The following is a 20,857-nucleotide window of genomic DNA, read 5'->3' as shown; positions in this document are numbered from 1 at the left end:
TCGACGTAGACCCCGATATGGATACCCCTCATCAGCATCAACAGATTTCGAGAAAAAGAAATTATATATCATTTTTTTTTATATGTATATATATAATATATATATTATGTATATATATATATATTTTCTCTCTTTAAAATCTCTCGCAAACTCTTCAATTGCACCGTCCAAGGAACAACAGTCGTAAAAGACTAGCAATAAAATGAAATTAAAAGGAGAAAAACAAAATAATTAAAAAGGAGACTATAACTTATATTCTCGCGTTATTTTCACGCGACATTTTTTCTCTCTCTCTTCAATTAATTATTATTATAATATGCATATATATATATTCTAATTAATGATAAATTTTTTTTTGTCGTTTATAGTTTTACGCAGTTAATTATTATTTCCTTTGTTTTTTTTTTTTTTTACTTCTATAAGTTGAATTTGAGAAATAGTTTATCAGCACCAATTGTCGTGAGAGACGGAGGAGGAACGTCGTCTCCATTCGTCACCACGGTGTATTTGTTTCCATCAGTCATTTGGATGGCATATATACACGTATTCTGTACGCATATATATACACTTTGATATATGCGCATGCGTACGTGTATGTATGCGTGTGCTCGTGAGTGATGCGCCGACCGATAGATCGACCGGTCTCTGATATATAACCGTAGTGAAATTATTATTATAGTATTTATCTTCCTATATATATATATAGGTTCACGACAGTTCTGTGTGTGTACAGTGAATCAATTTGAATATAGATTAATTAATTAGTAATATTCTCTCTGTTGTGTGTCTGGAAATTAGATCGCGATCGCTAACAGTCCGACTGCTTGCTCGACATGGTGACGGCCGATTGAGTCTCCTTCTTTGGCACCGTTGGCGGAATGACGTAGAGCGGAGCGCCGTACTCGTCGTACACGAAGTATTGCTTAGTAGTTTCTACGGAGTGATGATCCTTGCCCTTGCTGTCCTGTTGCATTGATTTGTCTTCCCTGGGCTTCCATATCGGTGAGCTCGCCTGCACCGCCGTCTGCGGATGGTAGCTCGATGGTGGGTTGCTGGATTGGATGAGCTTGGCGGACGAACTGCCCACGCTCGAGTTCGACAACGAAGAGGCAGTGCTCAGGGTGAGGGCCCGTGGCGCACCGAGGGACTTGGCGCCGCCTCCGCCTACGCTACTTCCCCCACCACTGCCACTACTGCTGTCTCCGTGGGATTTGTCCGATTTGTCCGACTTGTCAGATTTGTCGGATCTTTCCGAGTCCATGGTCATCGGGGAATGACCTCTCGATTCGCGAAGATCCCGGACTGAGCTGCTCATGTCGTCCATGCCATCTGCCACCGTCCTGGACCGGGTGCGGAGCCCCGAATCCCTGCCGGATCCGTAACTGTCGTCGTCTAGGTGACCCGCAGAATGTCGCTGCGAATGTCTGTTTGTCGAGGAGGACTTCCTTTTGGCACTCAGGGTCCTGGCCATCGCACCGCCACCGTCGCTCCGTTTGCCGCTCCCGCCGCTGGACGAGTGGCCACCGGTGGTCTTTTCCCGCGCACCTCCGCCGCTGCCGCCCGTGCCGCTGCCCTTCACCGCGGGCACTGTCATGTTCCTGACGCTCTCCCTGATGATCTGACGAATGGTGCGCAGGAAGGAATTTCTAAGCTCGCTTGTGCTGCGAATTCAAACAGAAAAATGACAATTAATAGTCAGTATCATTCATCAAACCGCAATAACAATGCATTCAGCATTTCATACGTGCAGTTTTCATAAAATGATGAAATGATTCTTTCACGTGCTTTACCTGTTGGAAAGTTGGTAGACTTTTTCTGAGCGCCTTTGTAGCTGTGATTTTAAATGGATGAGTTCCCATAAGAAATGCGACTCGCCATCTCTGAGGGCACTCGATCGAACTTGCACTTCGGTAACCGGTATCAACACCTGATATCGGATTATCTCGACCTCGGATGTACTGTTCTTACTCGAACTTCCCTGTAGAACATCGAAATAAGAAGAGTGGTGAAATTACTCCGTAATATACCAGTACAAAGTCCAGGATGTCCCACAAATTATTAAATAGTATAAAAATTCATGAAAATAGTTGAAGGAATTGGTATGTTTGAAAGTGGTTTGCAAAAAAAAGTTATTCTCACGAAGCGGGGATATTTTTTTGGTACAGAAAAAACTTAGTTCAAATTTTTTTCGATAGAGAGCACTTCACGAAAGCAAATCACTGAAGATATGCAAGTAAGAGTCCTATAAAATGCAGGTAGTACGATTAACAGCTCATTTCTGTATTTTCTTGTTACTAGCGCTTACATAAGGTTTTCATTGAGATGCTGCCATTGGTGGATAAAGCACTATCGGTGAAGTTATTTCTTCACCTCAGCCACGAAGTGCCGACTGAAGCTTTACTAACATTGCAGACGCAGAAGAGATTGAGGAAAGATCCGTTGATTTCGTGAAGTGCCCTCTATCGACGAAAATTCGAAATAATTTTATTCTGTTAAAAAAAAAAACCCAATAACAACACAACACACACACCCCACTATCACAAAAATAATTTTCCCACAAATCACACTCTCAAACACACCAATTCCTTTAATTTTTATAAATTTTTAAACGATTTACGAATTTATGAGACATCCTGTATAACAAAAATATTCAATGTAACTTTTTTTACATAAACCTCCCCCCCACTCCTCCCAAAGGCTCTTCACGAATCCGAGCTTCTGTAGCGCGATGACTTCAGGTGCTGAATGACCAAGTATCAATCCGAGTGATTTCACGCAACCGAAAATGTTTTACACCAGTAAGTGCTCGGCTTTAGCTTTAAGTAGATTATTTTGACATTGAATAGATATTTGCAGGGTTTAATAAAGCTCAACGCGTCAGCATCGGAAAGACCCGTTTACATGAAAAATGAAAAAAATCCTGTTTAAAACGGGGTTCAAAGATTTTCGCTAAAACCCGCACATGAACAAGAATTTCAGCCTCTCTTTACTGAAGTAGTCAAAGGGTTACGCGTGCAAAGGATTATGGGAAAGGAGGTTACAATTAAGGAAGAGGTGGCGGGGGGAAGGCCAAAGCCTGCTCCTCATTTTTTCCCGTACGAAGAGGAAAAAGTCGTTAAGCGAGTGTGCCAGAACTTCCAATGCTACCGCAACATTGCACATGTATACGGGGGAATTTAGTATTTCTGCAGATGTCTAACCGATACTTGATGTCTTGCCAAGTGTTTGGTAGCATTTGATGAGTTATTGAATCAACTGCTGCAGAGATAATTTGTGATAAGATGTGAGAGGCTTCGCATTCCGATCGGTTCATACACTACGTTTAACAAGCGCCACAGATTTCAATACAGCTAGCCAAAGCATGCGCCGAACCTTACGTTACTGTGTCTACATGCTGACCGACAGTCAGTGCGCAACTGCTGTGAAAAGGGTCTCAAAGCTGTCGACAGTGCTAATGCGCTCTCTTGGTAGAAATCTTGAAGCAATCCTATCGACGGCCCAGCACTTTTATGACTAAGTGATTCGCTCAGTGTAAGCTAATAATTTTGGATACCTTTAGGCCGGACATCGTGTGTTATGGATGCTCTAACACTCACCACCATCTGGGTACATCAATTAAAGCCTTAATGCGGCTTAAATTTTTATTTTATTTTTTTATTGTTTGCTGATTTCCAGCATTGCAACACAATTTACAGGCATATTATCGGCTCAAATGTTTCGTCACCGCGTTTGTCAGTACCATACAATTTCATTTCAACATTGTGTTAACCCATTACTGACAGTGTCGTTCTTAAGGCACGGCCTCGTGATAATGAGATCTAAATACGATTTCTCAGAGTCATTATACAAATTGGTTGGCAGGTATTTCTAGCCAGGCAGGAGCCTCGGAAAAAATCAATTTTCCCAGGGGGGGCCTATGATGCTCTTAAAGACGGCTCAGGTTACTGATTAGTGAAATAGATGGCAGCGTCTATTAAACCTAAAACCACACACACATCTCTGGGCACACACTCACTTTTGAACAACAAAAAATAATTCCTTTGGGATAGGGTAACCAGTTTCGAAAACTGAGAAAGAAGGAAGTCTGCGCCCGCACCCTTAGTGATGTCACTTTCCTAATTTTCACAACAGACAGCGCCATTATTCTGTCCAATATAAAACCTGCCACAAAAATAATTTATTCAGACTAAAACAGAAAAATTCTGGGAATTTCAAAGGCTATTGATCAATGGGAAAAACCACAAAAACACTCATGTCAATGAAGAGATATGTGTTCCGAAGTGGAAATTATTTTTATATAAAAAAAATAATTCCGGAAACTTGAAAAGAAGGACAGAAGGGTGAATTTTCCGAAACTTAGGAGGACGCTTTTTGAAATGACATCAAAAAAGAGGACGTCTGGTAACCCTACTTTGGGATCGGAACACAATGAGGCTTTTTGAATAGACGTCATAATCACCATCAGCATCACTTTGAGGGACAAGCACAGGAGGATCCCCATAGAAACCAATGTTAAAATTTCCGATTTTAACGTAGAAATGCGGAAATTAGGTGGGGTTTCCCGTTACATCAATCATTTTAAAAATTGATTTGAATTATCGATTTTCGAAATCTTGAGTTCACGTAGTGATACGAAGCCCAGAAAATCAAATATAAAATAATTAGCCCGGACCCCCTTTTGATTTTGAGTTGGATATCTATGCAATCGTGTACGTGTAGTGAAACCTGACGTGAAGTTTTTTTTTTGTTTCTCTGTAATGCTTGTTATGTGTAGTGCTGCCATCTGCCACCAGTTTTTATAACTATGAGTGAAGTGTTATGATTGAATTATTTTATCGTTGTAGGACTGTTGCTCTCTGTGGCGAGACTTTTTAACGGGGAGATCGGCTCGCATTTGCGCCTTGATGTTGGGAACCACAGAAAACCAACTTCAGCCGACCACCATTGTGGGGTTCGAACCCGGATCCTCGCATCACGAGTCCGTCACTATAACCACTCGACCACCACAGCGGCTAAAAGTAACTGTCTGGAGGTGGGTAGGTTTGAACCCATGTACCCTGAACTCTTCCCATCTCTAGCTCCGTATCTTACCAACCCATCACTACAGCACTAAAAATTCATCACTGCCCTCCACGGGGACCCGAACCCCGGTCTCTCGCTTGCCGGACGAGTGCTCTACCATCTAAGCTATGGAAGCAGATACTTTGTCCCTCAAATATTGTTCGTATGTCCCTCAAAGGAAGAGGGAAATATCACATTATCCAAAAAAGCCTCATAGCGAAATACTACTGTTAGATATCAAATACATCGTTTTACTCCGTGTACAGAGTTGTGGAAGTACGTACCATTAGTTTCTTTTTCTGTCTGATTTTTTCCTTGCAGAGGAACACGACGGCTGTCTTGAACACGAAGCACATCGCATGAAGCTCGAGACCTTTTTTAATTTTACCAAGGAATTCAGAAATATTCACCCACTCGACACCAGCATAGAACAGCAACTCGCCTGGACTAAGGTCTACGTTCTAGTTCGCAAGAAAAAAAGAAAGAAAGACATGTCTTAAATAAAAATATCCACCAAGAAATTTCCAGGAAACGTGATTTTATTACAGAAGAAATCGAGAATATAAAAATAAAAACAAAAGTTTTGCTGATATTTTCTACTATGATTGTAATAAATATTTAAAAAAAAATGTTCTTAGCTGAATTTTTTTTTAAAAATTTTCCAACCAAGGACATTTTAACATTTTTTAGTACTATTGTGAAAAACATATCAATAAAATATTTTTTCCATTTCGTATTTTAAGATTTTTTTAAAATTTACTCAAAATGACTTCAGAATTGTAAAAACAATATTCAGCATATTTTCAAGATTTTTTTTTTTTCGCAAAATCTCTGTCGAAAAATTATTTATTGACTGTTTATTATTATTATAACAGAAATAATAATTTATATATTAAATAAAAAATATTGAAATAATAATAATATTAAAAAATATATTAATAATAAATACGTTTCTGTTATATATTATTATAACAGAAATGTATTGTAAAAAATTTTCCCTATTATTAAGGCAATTTTATTAACATCCCTTGTACAAAGTGTCTGTAATTTGGGAGGAAGCTTTTATTACAATGAAGTATTGGGTCAAAGGGAGCCAAATTTGATAAGTTAATTTTTTGACTCGTAAAATTCTATTTTTTTGTAGAAAAATAATAATAACGTTAGTGGATATTGGAAATATTAGTAATTAAATTGAGTAAAATTATGAGCGTGAACATAAATATTTTTTCATCACCAATAATTGCCATTTTTACACCCTGGTGGAAAATGTCGGAAGCTCGAAAACTATATTAATATTAATATTTTGAATTTTTTATTTTAATTTATTATTGTATTTTTATCCATAGAATGAGTTTTCAATGGAAATTGGAATTCCTATAGAGTGAAAAGCATTTGCACCAAATATGAAGTCTCTAATTATAGTTTTTCCTTTCCCCCAATCATAATATCTTTACTTGAGGCCATACCTGTTACTTGCGAGTTGAATGGTGTTATTATTCCAGTTGCAACTAGGATCACCGACCTGTTATTCTTATTGATGGGCGGCTTAGGTTTTCTGAACATTGTTCAGCGGTCGTCAAAAAAATCGAATATAATGCCCGGTTTTATCACATAAAGGTGACTTCGCGTTTCCCTAAAGTGATCCTTCCACTTTTCCGGGGCTTAGTTCTTCCTGTATTGGAGTATGCCGTCAGGTTTTGGAGACCAATACTTATAGAGGGACATAGACTTAGTCGAGGGGGTGCGGAGAAGAGCCACGCATGCTCTTGATGGCACTCGGGGCTTAGATTATAACAGACATGATTTTTTGAAAGTGTTTGCATTGGAAGAGCGTAGAGATGTCGGGGGGAATATGATCGAAGTGTTTAACATTTTCAACGGGATGGATAAAATGAACCACGAGTTATTAATACATCATCATTCAATTGCTTTGACAAGAGTACAATAGTATCGATTGGTAAGGGACAATTCTAAGTTGTGGTGTCGCAGGGAGTTTTTCCTCTAATAGGGTTGTGAATAAATGGAATAGCTTACTTCCGGGGGTCGCGAATTCTGACACAATCGACACGTTTAAAATACGATAAACATATCGGGATAAATTGAGAAGCTATCCATACTTAGATGAGAAAACCATAATTTTTTTTATGGGCAGTATTAATTATTAGTTTTTTATTGCTTTTATTCGGTTGCTGTATTTTTGATGCAGTTTAGCTATATATTTGACATCCATATTTTTTGATGGACATCTTTTTTTTCAGCCACCTCGTTGGGCATTTTGTGTGTTGTGGACGTTTTATTTGTATTTTTCTGTTTGTGTGTGTGTGTTTGTTTTCGGCATTAACTTTTACCACGATGTAAAATCTCTCTTGAAATATTCTTACATACAAACTGATATTTCAGACAACGATATTTAATGTAATTCAACCAAATATTTTGGCACATTTGAAAAGTATTACTCGATTCTTATACGATGAGACATATCGTTTACACATGCATATAACATATTCCAAAAAACATTTTATGGAATATGTGACTACTCTTTTTTTACCGAGACTTTTAAAATAATTTGAAGTAATGATAGCTGCCATTTCAATACTATTTATGCATTGGAAGTGAATTTACCTGTTTTGATGACTTGAGATGCTGTCTGTGCAGGTGATCAAAGATAGCCCCGTATTCCTCGTGTATCCGCTGCATCTCATTGATATGCTCCGCGACCCTCTCCATTCCTTTCAATGCCTCTGAAATAACCAATCAATTACATTTTTTTAAAATATATATTGAATGTTTTATAAAAAATTCTTCAACAATAACTGTAGTCCAACACAGATGTAATTTTGTTATCAAGGTCAGACGTACAATCCTAGACAAAATGGCAAATATATACATGCTCAACCTGTGGCTTTTGAAACCATCTGATGTAGTCTGTGAAGCTAAACCTAATATTATACCTTCGTAAGCATTGAAGAAAAATATGAATGCCTACAATATCCCAACTAATAACAGCAATAGCGTTTTAACACATGGGACTCACCCGGTTGCAGCTCGGATGCCTCACGTGCAGAAGGGACGTGATCATGATGATAAGATGAGATTAAGAACACGCGGTATAATTTTCAAGAGTAAAAATGTGAATTGTGTTAGGCAGATAGGAGGCCTAAGAAAAGTAATTTTGCTCTGGGGGTGGGAGGCACGATGCTCTTAAGATGGCAATTAGTGACAAATTAACAATATTGGATTTCCCTGGGTGGTTATGCCCACCGCAAATGGGGACAAAACTAAGTCTTCCTAATGATTTTGAAGATTCCGGACCCGAACATTTTTTTTGGCTTCTTTTCTCATCTTCTTACTTCTGTAAAAACTGCCTTTAAGCGGTAGAAAAGTGAATGGAATTTCCAATACCATCAAAATTAAATGAACTTTGTAGCAATAGAATTAATAAAAATAATTCGTAGATTTATAAATCAAATAGAAAATAATTCGTAAAATTTGTAATACTAGTATCAAGAAAAATAATTCAGAACGATTTTCTTTTCAAAGATAGAGGACCCACTGTTTGACCTAGAGCCGTGGGACTGGCAAATACTCATCATTTTTATCATTTGACATTTTCATTGTGAAATTTTACGCCATTTCATTACTGCCCGTGAATGGTCAAAGGAAAATCGCTCAATTGATTACGAAGTCATTAAACAGCCCGGAGGGGGGGGGGGCGGAGGCTTTACCACATAACCTGCGTGCCACATTTTGACTCTCGGCACTTTTTGTCTTGGCCCGCCGATCATTTTTATAAAATGGTTGAAAATGTTGAAAGACGATAAATTCTAGAATTAATGAAAGATATAATTACGGAATCAACGAAAGAAATAGTTTTAGAGTTAATGAAAGAAATAATTACCGAACAGAAAAAAATTCAGAATTTTCGAAAGAAATAATTTCAGAATAACTGAATAAGATAACTTTTAGATTTTTGGAACAAATAATTCTAGAATTAGTGTAAAGAATAAGTTATAAGTCAATGAGAGAAATAATTTCGTAATTAGTTACAGAAGTTATATCGCTTTTACTAAAAGAGTAATTACGTAACTAATGAAAGAAATGATTTCAAAATATATTGAGAAGGAAATAATTACAGAATTATCGAAATTACCGAACCATTCAAAGGGATTTCAGATGGAAATTAATCAGTAATTAATTAGAAACTTTTTAGAATTAGTGAAAAAAACTATTTCAGTAATAATCTAAACAGATAATTAATAAAAACAATAATTTCAGGACAAATAAAAGGTTTCAGTCATGTTCGCTCCTGTTTGAATCGTGGCCTCATTGGCCCTCCTATTAAGATGTCACTGCAAGTAACATGAATAAGCATTATAAATCTAGATTCCTCTTCAACATTTATGAATACTCCAGTACGAGTCGGTGGCCCGCGGACTTCATCGGCAATTTCAATTTGGCCCACGGTGTCTAAAATGTTAAAGACCCCCCCCCCCTCTGAAAGTAGCCTATCTAAAGGTTGAGAACCCTTGTGGTAAAAGATTATTATTTTATTATATTGCTAGCGTTTGTGATATAAATTGGTGACATCGTGAATATTTGATATTGCATATTTTTTTTACTATTGTATATGTGAGATACGTGCCTGCCAGGTGCTGATGCTCTTCCGAGGCAGGGTCCGTTAGGTGTTTGAGCTGTTGAAGGAGAAGCGGATACTTTAGGATCCTTTGAATGGGCTTTATGAGGTAGGATTCCAGCGAGAAGGAATGCTGGCCGCGAGGATTGCGGGACTGCAAGAATTCAACCAGCGCTGCGTTGCCCTCCCCTGCAATGGAAAAAAAAACAGCAACGATAAATCAATTCACTAATAGTTCTAATCATGAACCAACAACACTCTTTTCTGATAACTTTCTAGATATATTCGTACAGAAAATTTACTCCAAATCTACGATAAGTAAGGTTATAATATTTCTGTAGATATTTTTTGTAGAAATAACGATGATGCCAAGAACTGGGTTCGAAAATCATATGCAGTAATAAACGTATTTGTTATCATATATACTTGGATTTTTTTAGATTTTTCCCGATGCAATTTTTAGAATTAAATTTCTCTCCCCTTTCATAACTGATCCTCCAAAAAAAAAAAAAAAAAAAAAAATTAGCTTTAACACTGCCCGTCAATATTATCGTAAGTAAAGTATGGCCTACAAGAGCTACAGTATTGAATTGTAACTATAATTATTAATACTGTGCTACAACAATATTAAATTTATTGTAACACAATTGTAAACACAATCATTGTAACCGCAATCATTATAATGCAATTGTAACACAATCATTGTAACACAATTGTAAACGCAATCATTGTAACACAATTGTAAACGCAATCATTGTAACACGCACACCCAAAACGAATTATTTTAAAATTATTGTTACCGAAAATAGTATAATTAGAACCTTTTCCGCTAATATATAGGGCATATTTTTAATTTTTTCAGGACCATAAACTAATTTTTTATAGAGCATTGTATTCACGTTTTAGGTCATAAAATATCCTAGCTTCAACAACCATATTACACCCACTAAGATATAATACAGTAAAACTTGGTTAATACGAATTTCGGTTGATTCGAATTTTGGATAATTTGAAGTTTTACGAACTCCCCTTGAGTTTTCTGTAAACAATTTAATGTTAAAATTTCTTAATTCGAACTTTTTCGAATTCCTTGGATAATTCGAAGATGGTGGGGAAAAAACCCCTATGATTTTTGTATGAGCAAATTTAGTTTGGAAAAATTCTACAAGACACCAGACTTTGCTTTTCTCGACAAAGTTGTTGAAAAACAAATTTTAAAGCCTTTTCGCGAGAGAATCACGACATATTTTAAATTTAAAAAATATGTAACGTATTTAAAAACACGGAAACATTACGTGCCGCATATTAATTTTAATGCAATCATTTAATCTTTAGATTTCATCATTTCATTGATCAGCCATAAAATGTTACTTCGAAATACACACAGTTAATTGAACAAATATTTAATTGCGTTTGATCAATTAATTAAAACATTTCACAAATATAAAGAATATATTATCGGTATATGAACACACACACACATATAAATGGGAGTTACCAAAGTCCTACTCATCTCCACTGGCTCCTTTGAGGCCAAGGGACGGCCCATAGGCACTGAATATTGCGCTACATTTTCAATGTATTATGGGAGTCAACTTAAGAATTACGAGCACACCAGGGAACTAAGCAATACGAAAACTCTCACGCAAAACAGCCGCAAAGAAAGTGAACGTTAATAACAGATACTGATACGTTACAAAAAATAGCTCTAATTTGATTGGTTAATTAAAGTGTGGGAATGGAATGATACTTGCATTTATATGTGTTCTAATACCTGGGCGCCCCAATTCAGTATAAACTAAAACGTATCGCGGCAGTTTTAATCATGTACATGGAAAAGTGGTAAGCAAGAAACAATGTGAAAGCGAGGAAAGTGCGTTTCCTCTATGATTAAAATGAAAATAATTCTGCCCACGCAATTTCAGAAGTTTGAATATTTTGATGGGGAAAATGGCTTTCACACAAACACACACACACGGCAGACTACTAATAAACGTTTGAAAAAAATTCTGTTTTTCTCTGCTCTTTCTCTGATGAGTGATGCCCATTTTCAACTTGTTCAGTTGGAGTGCATCGAGACAGTGTATCATTTAATACCGATCTCAGGCTTTTCAACCTATAGATCAAGATGTAATATCCAAAATTTGAATCTTTTTGTCGTGATTAGGAGAATGAAAAATGGGAATTCAGATTGTAATGCGTTGAAGAAAAGTACATTCCTTTTGATAGCATAAAAATGGTAAGCAAAATTCGGGAAACTGTTTCGAAACGGATGATCGTGAACTGTTTCCGTAAATCAGGCTTTGAACATGGTCAAAACATTCTGCAGTGATGCTGATTCCAAAAAAGCGGAATAGTGTAGCAGTTAAGATTATAATTATAAATTGATAAAATCTGAGAAACAGTTTCGTAATTGATGATGAAATTTTTGTAATTGATAATCATTATTCTACGTGAATGTTGATGATTGAGTTCCGATTTGTGGTCATTTTGGAGATCTAGGATAGATTATTGGATTATTTGAACTTTTTCCAGTAACTGGTTGTTAATAACTAAGTTCGACAGTATTAGGCACATGTTTAACACGTACAAATATTTATGTACGTATAAACTCTATTACTTGTTTATTTCGCATATGCAGATGCAGAAAAGTGGTATGCCAAACATTTTGAGTTTGATAGTCATTTTTCTTAATTGGAAGCCACTACAGGTAATCATTTAACGTTTTTCATAATTGTAATGCAAATGTATTTGCATATGTACAGTTTATGTTTGATGTAATGTTACTTTTCGCGTTGGATGTCGGTACTGTGCTCTTAACTCAGTCGATTGTGGTCGTAAAAGAATGATTTTTTTGGTTATATATATAATGTATCAGGGCGTTTTTTTCACCAAGTTCTGTATAACTTGGTATAAAATCAATGGACCATATGAAAAACATTAAAACTTCGTAATTTTTCAGGGGAATAACGTTATAATAAGTAAACTACTTGAAGTTGATTTCTAGGGTAATGAGAAAATATTTTTGTAATTGGAAATTCCTTCTATAAGAATAGTGGTTCAAGAATCAGCTAGTAGACAATGATAAGAGGTCGACACCACTATATATATGTACCAATACATATATTTTTTCTAAATATTTATATACGGTATGTATTACTTACCCGGATGAAGCACTTTTTGAGCTTTAGAATGACTAGCGCAAAATGAACTGTACAGTTTAAACTGATCAGCATAATACAAGAAGGAATTTCCTAAGGCAAACAAGATATTCTGCAAAAAAAGAAATAAAAAATATTAGGGAGAAATAGAATATTTTCGAACTACTTTTAAACGTTGTTCGTTTTATCAATAGGTATTATTACTAATAAGTTTTAATGACATTAGTTACCAATAACTAGAACAATAAATAAGAAAAAAAAATAGGTAATAAAAAGGAAACATGAAGAAATTACATAAAAATAAATGATAAAATTAAGTAATACAAATAAATAATAAAAATAAATTGTGAAAGAAAACTTTTCGATTGTTATTTACTATTTAATATTGAATGATGATTATTGATAACGAAAAAATAACAATTAAAGAAATGAAAATACATATATGATAAAAGCTAATCAATAATAATAATAGAAATAAATCCCAATATACATTAATGATAAAAATAAATGATGAAAATAAATAATAAAAATAAATTATGAAAATAAATAATAAAAATAAATTATGAAAGAAAATCCACTCGATTATTATTTACTATTGAATATTTGAGTGATGATAATTTAGAATTTCATAATAATAGTTATAATCAGTTATATCTGTTATTTACTTTTTCTTTTAAAGCATTAAAATTAAGGTATCCGACCACCTTTCTTAGCACGTTTTTATAAAATGATACTGGAGAGAAAACTTTAATAATAAAATTTAAATGGAGAATGTGTTGAAATGGCGAAAACAATAATACATTTTGGAACTGCCTAGGTCATTTTCTGTTAAAAGTCATTTTAAAAAAAAATTCTATAAATGTTTTGTTTCTTTCACAGTACATTCAGCTAGTGATGATGCAGGTTATGAACCAAAACTAAAAGGATTTTATAGTATGCTTATAAGTTACACTCAAATCTGTTGATGTACATGCCAATTTTTGGAAATTTCATTTAACGTGTCGTGTATAAAACACTGCAAGTGGACAAACGCATGGGATAGACCTTAGATTTTGATACGAAATCTTTTTAACAATGTATGGCAGAATATCGTAGTAAAAATTTGTTATGATACAATCAACATGATATTTAGAAATCATGTTTCAAACTCAAGTAAAATGTCAAAAACAGCATTCTTCGTAAGACGCGTTGAAAGTTTTTATTCACAGATTACTTGATGTATAAAACGTAACACTGAAGTAGGCGTAACTTCAATTTGAAAAGAAAAAACAAAACAAGGCCCGTTTTGTAATCACAAAAAATGGAGCTTTCATTAAAAAAAAATCGATATTTCCTTCCAAAATGACGTTTTCAATGTAGTCGGATACCTTATAAACAACGTCAATTTCTAGATAAATGAGGAATCATTGCTTGAGACTCGTATATTCGTTCTCAAATTCAAAAAAATCAGTTTCATTCCTTATATCTTCAAGTTGATTAAATACTTATTGTTCAGGTTCAATTGACACGGCCGTGGTTAGGTTACTTTACCTTGAACTGAGAAGGATGCTCGAAGTTGTTGAAGTCTTGTTCGGCGTATGTTGCCTCTTCTAAGCTCTGGAGAAAAACTCGTTGGAACTGAACAATTTCTTGAATGTTTCCGAATAAGGCATTGATTTCGGCGTTGGATAGGAATGTTTCTTTTTTCATAGGCTCGAGGTAATGCTCCAGCAAACTGTTTAGATGCTGCACCCAAATGAAAACGAGAAGTTTTGTCAGTAATGAGTAATCCACACTCTCTGGTACACATAACACTTAACATTGTTTTGCTTCAATCGAATCAAAGATCATTTATAATTTGTATCAGGGTTCCCACTGGCTTCATAGTAATTGCATTTGATTTGCATAATTGCATAATAATTTGGCTAAAACAGACAAAGCATTTATAGTCAAAAGAACAAAAAAAGTTAGCCGGATATTGCCAGGGTTTTTCGGTGAATTTCGAGGACGGACACTTTATTCGAGGAATTCAATATTCTCTATGCATAAAATTCGTAGAGATTCGATGCAATTGTGATCAGCAGTGGAAACCCTGTGATTTGTGTATTTTTTCAGATTAATAAATAAGATTGAATTTTTTATTCAATTTTTACACTTTTCAATGACCAAGACGAGCAAATTAAATATTATTGTCAGTGTATGATGGTCTCTGCTTTTAAATACTACTGAAAATTTTTTTAAATAGTTCATTATCAGGGTCTGTCTAGACTTTTCTTTCTGTTTTTGTGAAAATTTTCCCTACTTTCACGAAAATCGTCATTAACCTTGTGAAAAGTAAGTAATTTTGTGGAAAGCGAAACAAAAATAGTTAATTTATCACAAAAAAAAAATGAAATGCTAAATTTATAGTTTTGTTGAATTTTATTTTGTGAAGGGTCCGTTTTTTTTAAAATCCGTCATTTTGTGAAGGGTCTGGAAAACGGACCAAAATTCCGGATGGACAGACCCTGATTATGAATATTCAAACATTACAAATTTGCTGGAAGTATACGTTTTTTTTTTTTGAGAAATTAACTTTTCGAGGCTAAACATTTTTTGCCACAAATAAGAAAAACTGATTGGAAGTCGTCATTATGGAAAATAATTTTAATAATTATATCAAAATAAACTGCGATTAGCACAAGAAAATTATTCTTATAATATACAGGGAGTAGGCCAAAAGTCTATGATACATTCCAAAAATATATGTAAATTTAATCAACGGGCTAATCATAGGGTGGTTTGCAATAAAATGCTTGTCGTGGTCAAGAATTTTTATTCGGGAATATAAGTTCTATGCATAGATGGTGCTATGCTATAAATGCTATCCTCGATTATGTGATTTATAACCTGTGATTTACATTTGCGTTTTTTATTTACCTCAATCACCATTTTTCGATCATAAATTTTATTCTTATTTACTCTCGATGTGCGTAATGGAACCTGCCCATGTATAGACATCTTGTTCAAGCTCAATAAATGTTAAGATCCCCCGGAGGCAACCGAGTCCATTGGGACAATGTGCTTATATCATCGAGTGTGACAGAGCCTGGGTGTCACTCGGTTCCTATCATTATCACTATAAATGTGCGTTCAATAGAAGTACAGTAAAACTTTAAACATGAACAGTTACAGAACATATCAGAGTTTAGATAGTTTTACCACAATTACATTACAATGTGTGTATCATTTCAATGCAGCACATTTTATTTTAGCTCGAGCCACATCTGAAAAGCAATAAATTTCACTCGTCACCAACACACATTGTGGAGATTATTGATTACAGTACTTTCATAGTTTGTGTTTTCAAGTATGTTCATTGGTCACCAATTACGAACGATACAGAGCTATCATTCATTAAAAAAAATAAGTTTTTCACTTGGGTGGCCATATCCCCAAGAAAAATATGAGTAAATACGGGAAATCACCAAATGTCACTAAAAAGAAGGCCAAAGATGAGCAAAACGGCCAGTTATGAAATCACTAAAAAAGAAAAGTGAAATGGCGCGAAATGAAGTGCTGAAATTCATAGTGGATTGAAATGTAATTCATGAAAAAAGTTTACATGACAAATATACAGTATGTGAGATGAATATTTAAGTTTTCAGTTATAATTATCAAAGTGAAGAGTAATTTCTGTAAGGAATTTAAATTCACGTGGGCTTCGTTGAAAGTATGGGAAAAAATCTGGGATATTCTCATAAAAAAAAGTCGACGGTCAAGATTACGTTAAAACACGAAAATGTTCAAAAAGCACGGGTCATTTGACCATCCCATTTATGACAAGCATTTTATTACAGACTTCAACGTCGACCTTTACATGTCGATTGATGATTATGTATGTTTTTAAAAAATGTGTCATAAACTTTTGGTCCACTCTATGTTGTAATTAAGCATGAAAGAAAGATAAGGAATACTAAACAAAATGGGTCTCAAGAAAATCAGTGGTTGTAGTAGTAATATTACATCACATGCCAGGCTCATCTACCAAACAATCATATTCCGCAAAACACACGTGCAAACTCAATGCGTTAAATCAACTACCGTGCACTTCGATAAATATCTTATTAAAGTTTACTCTTGAGGCAAACGTGCATAAATTACTGCGAGACACGAGTTTCCATGCATTTAACAATAGTGATTATTATAAATTATTTTCAGCACAAAATGCATTGCTTTTCCTAGTGCAGAAAGAACTCACATCAAATTATATTATACAGAAGAAACAACACTCTGACAAGGAATTCACTAAAAAACTATCATATAATTGCGAATTTCGATGCAACGTATTATACTTAAATTACAGGGGGGCTGGCAACAATCATGTCCACCCATCCGTATCTTGTTGGTGCACATCTCATACTTTAATATAATATTTTAAAAAATACGTACATATTAAGGTAGGATTAGAAAAGGAACGGGATTAGAAGAGACAGAGAGAGAGAGAGAAGTCAGGTATTATATAGACAGAGATAGAAATCAGAGGCATGATATGAATGTGAGAGGTATATTGAGGGATTTATGAAAAAAATTCATGCTTAATCATGTGCCAACATTGGATAAGTCAAAAAATGGAGAAACGGGAAGGCGAAAACTAATATTTGTTGAAAAAAAAAAAAACAGGGTTTTTTTCTTTCAATTTTTAATATTAAAAATGTTTAACAAATGATTCATTGATGATTTGATGATGATGAAAGAGAGGATCTGAATTACCTTTTTCAAGGCTTCCACATACCAATCAACCACGTCGGTCATGTGCTGCACCAACAACATAAAGGACTAGGTGTCAGAAATAGGCTTAGCAGGGAATATCAACACTTCCAAATATGTGGGGCTTTTTTTCTAAGGGAGTCAAAACAGTCAAAGAAGTTGTGACTTCTTTCTTTTAAAAATTAAAAAAATATCTTCTTTTTTTTTTTTTTTTTTTGTGCAGAAAAAAAAAACACATAAAGAAAATTGATGTGAACTTCCCCCTTTTCTCTCAAATTTCTCTTCTTTTTTTTTTTTCTTGCAAAATATACAGATAGTAAAAACAAAACAGAAAAGAAGCCATACATCAAGAGAATAAAACAATTTCATGCTTTAAACAAAATCAATTTTTCCAATAATAGTTTTTTTTTTTTTTTAAATTTTAGATTTTCAGCAACATGCATCGTTGGCCTCAAGAGCAACGAGAGGAGAAAATCCGAAATTTAATCGTTTAGAGTCATCTCGAACGACGCTTTCCTTTAATACAATACTGTAATAGCCGGTTCACAACAAGCAAAAGAAAGGAAAAACTCCGCAAAGTGGTCGTAAATGAAAGCAAAATACTGCAGGAAACCTACGGTGTGATAAGAACGACAACCTACTCTCAGTAGTTATCACAAAGTTTCCTGAATGAGGACTCGCTCGTACGAATAAGAAAAGTCCGCAATATAATATTAAGATGATAAATTCCATCTCGTCACGAATCGGAGTTCGATAAAAATCACTTTATGTTAGGGGATAAACGTTTTCCTATATTTTTATTTCTCTTATAAGAGTTATAATTCGAAAAGACTACATTTTGCTGTTTATCAACTAACATTGAATGCTTTTTTAGCGCACCTCAATCTCATCACTTGGTGTGAGGTGGTCTTTAATTTCCAATACATTGCATGTGAAATTCCTAAACGTTTCTGACCTGAACTTTTGTGGACATTTGAAGAAAAAATTCTATCCATTTATTTCGTTTTTAAATTCAAGTAAAACATGAATATCGAACATTTTTCAGAAAAATACATTCCAGTATTAAAATTCCGAAACGATTCCAATTGGCATCATCGGACATTTTGGAGGCAAGTATGGAACTTATGAGATTTTACGTTCAAAAATATAATTTATGTGTATCACTTTCTGATCGCATGAGGAATAAACACCGGTATCGATTCAAATACACAATAATACATTCAAATACACGCTATTATTTTTTGGAAACCTCACAGGAGTCAGAACTCTGAATGACACGTGCATATCGATAAAGGGATTCACGACCGTGATCATTCAAAAAGCATTCACGACCGTGATGAAACAGTAAAACGCTAATGTCTTTTAATAATCGGCAAAGAATGAAACTGCAATACGCAGTGCCAATTTCTATCATTCCTGACATAGAATGAGCTTTGAAAACCAGAAAAGTTAGCGATTCCAATTAAAATTACCAGGACAGAAAGGGTTAATAATATATCGTTGACATTTCTACAAGGACAAGGTCCAAATCATCGACAATTTTATCTGAAGATACATCTCGAATTATTGCTATTCGCTTTTGCTTTAACTTGTTAAGGAAGACGCCCTACCTGTATTTTCACACTTAAAATAACATTCGGGGTTCTAGAAATTGTTAGCCGGTGTCTTGAACCTACTACTAATTTTGTTTAGATTCAGGATAATTTAATTAATCCACTCTTTTTCAAAGTGAGGAGCTTACCTGGTTCTGTACCAGATATACTTTTGCGTTATTACATCTTTACAAATCGATCTTCGTTGAAAACAGCCACATCGAATGGTTCAAAGTGCTCTCAAACCTTTAACTGACATAGCAGAAAAATCACTAAACCCTTTTGAAAAATGCCATATCTCTTTTTATGGAAATAGATTTTCTTCTGATTTTTCAGCAGATGCAAAGCGAGGTAGACAGGAAAAAAGGTTTTATCGAGAAATCAGCCTTACACAATACCTGCGCTTGTTTACCTTGATACAATAAAAAGCCTTTAAGAAGGCGAAATATCTCGTATATACCAGTGAGAGTGTTAAAAATAATATCTAGGTATAAGATTGTGCACATAAGGTAAGTGACATGAGAAAAGGTGAGTGGCCTGAATGTTCTTTCTAACGGAATTGCAATGGTAATCAGAAAACATTGTTTACCAAAAATTAAACTAATTTTTTCAGAAAAATAGTTTGAATAAGGAATTTAATGAATTGAGGTTTGTTTCTGTGTAATGCTTGTTATGTGTAGTGCTACCATCATCATTATTCCACCACTGTGAGAGAGAGAGTACTTTGAAGAGTATACAGAAACATGAATGTGCACATTTTCACTTTTTGCTTCATCAGCCGGTGGGATCCCTTATTTTGATATCTAAGTTTTGCCAGAAACAAGTATGTTTTAACCTTTATTGGGACGCATGTTAGAACACATTTTAGGGAAATGATACTCCTAGGGTAATATGGGTAGAGTAAAAAACTCATTTCTCACGTTCCCCGCCCCCAAGAATTTCCATATTCCTGTTTCTGACATGGGGGAAGGCGATATATAGAATTTCAGCTCTGTAGATACAGTACTTTAAAAGATTTCACATTGTGAACTAAAGTAGACAAACTTGATTGTTATCAAGTTTTGCGGGAAGTGAATGAATGACGTTACTGCTTTTTTTAAATTTAATTTTTGCATAAGAAAACCATCATCAAAGAGACTCCAAACAACAAGGGATCGTTGAATAAATGAACGAAATTCGCAACAAAAGATATAAATTACGATTTTTTTGTACCTTTTTTATGTTTAAATAATAGAATAAATTATGACGATTGAATAAAAATATGAGGAAATAAAACACTAATAAAAAAGAGAAGGAAAATACATAGAGGACATTTTTAAAATGCGCGTCATTTCTTGTATATATAGTTATAATTTCTGATACTACCTTGACGTATGTTCTTTCGGTTTCGATGAGTTCCATGATGACTTTCCTGAGCCTCTCGGCGTCGGACAATTGTTTCGAGGTCATGAATGGCGGCATACTCGACGACCCACTGCTCGCTGTGCTGGCTCCTCCTAAGCTCGAACTGCGCCTTTCTAGAGGCGCCCTGCAATACTCGGTCACTGTATCGGCAGTCTACAATACACATTGTACAAAAGAAAAAGAAAAATATTAACACATAAATTGCGTCAACTATATAGCTAAACTCTCCTTGTGGTATGAAATATTTATTTCGAAATTCGGAATAAAGAAACATGATG

At 34.8% G+C, this 20,857-nt stretch overlaps 1 protein-coding gene across 4 annotated transcripts in view; it reads right to left on the bottom strand.

Moving 5' to 3' along the window:
- Positions 1 to 393: 393 nt before the first annotated feature.
- sif (guanine nucleotide exchange factor still life) overlaps positions 394 to 20,857 on the bottom strand; it is a 131,472-nt gene continuing 111,008 nt past the window's right edge. For 3 of the 4 annotated variants that reach the window (XM_089242887.1, XM_089242889.1, XM_089242886.1), the window contains 9 exons: positions 20,541 to 20,732; positions 17,587 to 17,631; positions 14,386 to 14,580; positions 12,859 to 12,967; positions 9,704 to 9,883; positions 7,684 to 7,802; positions 5,346 to 5,522; positions 1,791 to 1,978; positions 394 to 1,661 (listed from right to left, as the gene is read on the bottom strand). In XM_089242887.1, the coding sequence (XP_089099013.1) occupies positions 809 to 1,661; positions 1,791 to 1,978; positions 5,346 to 5,522; positions 7,684 to 7,802; positions 9,704 to 9,883; positions 12,859 to 12,967; positions 14,386 to 14,580; positions 17,587 to 17,631; positions 20,541 to 20,732 (2,058 nt within the window). In that variant the 3' untranslated portion in view covers positions 394 to 808. The remainder of the gene's footprint in view (positions 1,662 to 1,790; positions 1,979 to 5,345; positions 5,523 to 7,683; positions 7,803 to 9,703; positions 9,884 to 12,858; positions 12,968 to 14,385; positions 14,581 to 17,586; positions 17,632 to 20,540; positions 20,733 to 20,857) is intronic. The other variant, XM_089242888.1, reaches the window with a different exon arrangement.

Source organism: Pholcus phalangioides, unplaced genomic scaffold (assembly GCF_987345545.1).
Source record: "Pholcus phalangioides strain wild (caught in Gottingen) unplaced genomic scaffold, Ppha-v1.0 ptg000015l_1, whole genome shotgun sequence".
Classification (NCBI taxonomy): domain Eukaryota; kingdom Metazoa; phylum Arthropoda; class Arachnida; order Araneae; family Pholcidae; genus Pholcus; species Pholcus phalangioides.
The sequence above is the reverse complement of the archived record's forward strand: the minus strand, read 5'-3'. Positions and strand labels throughout refer to the sequence as shown.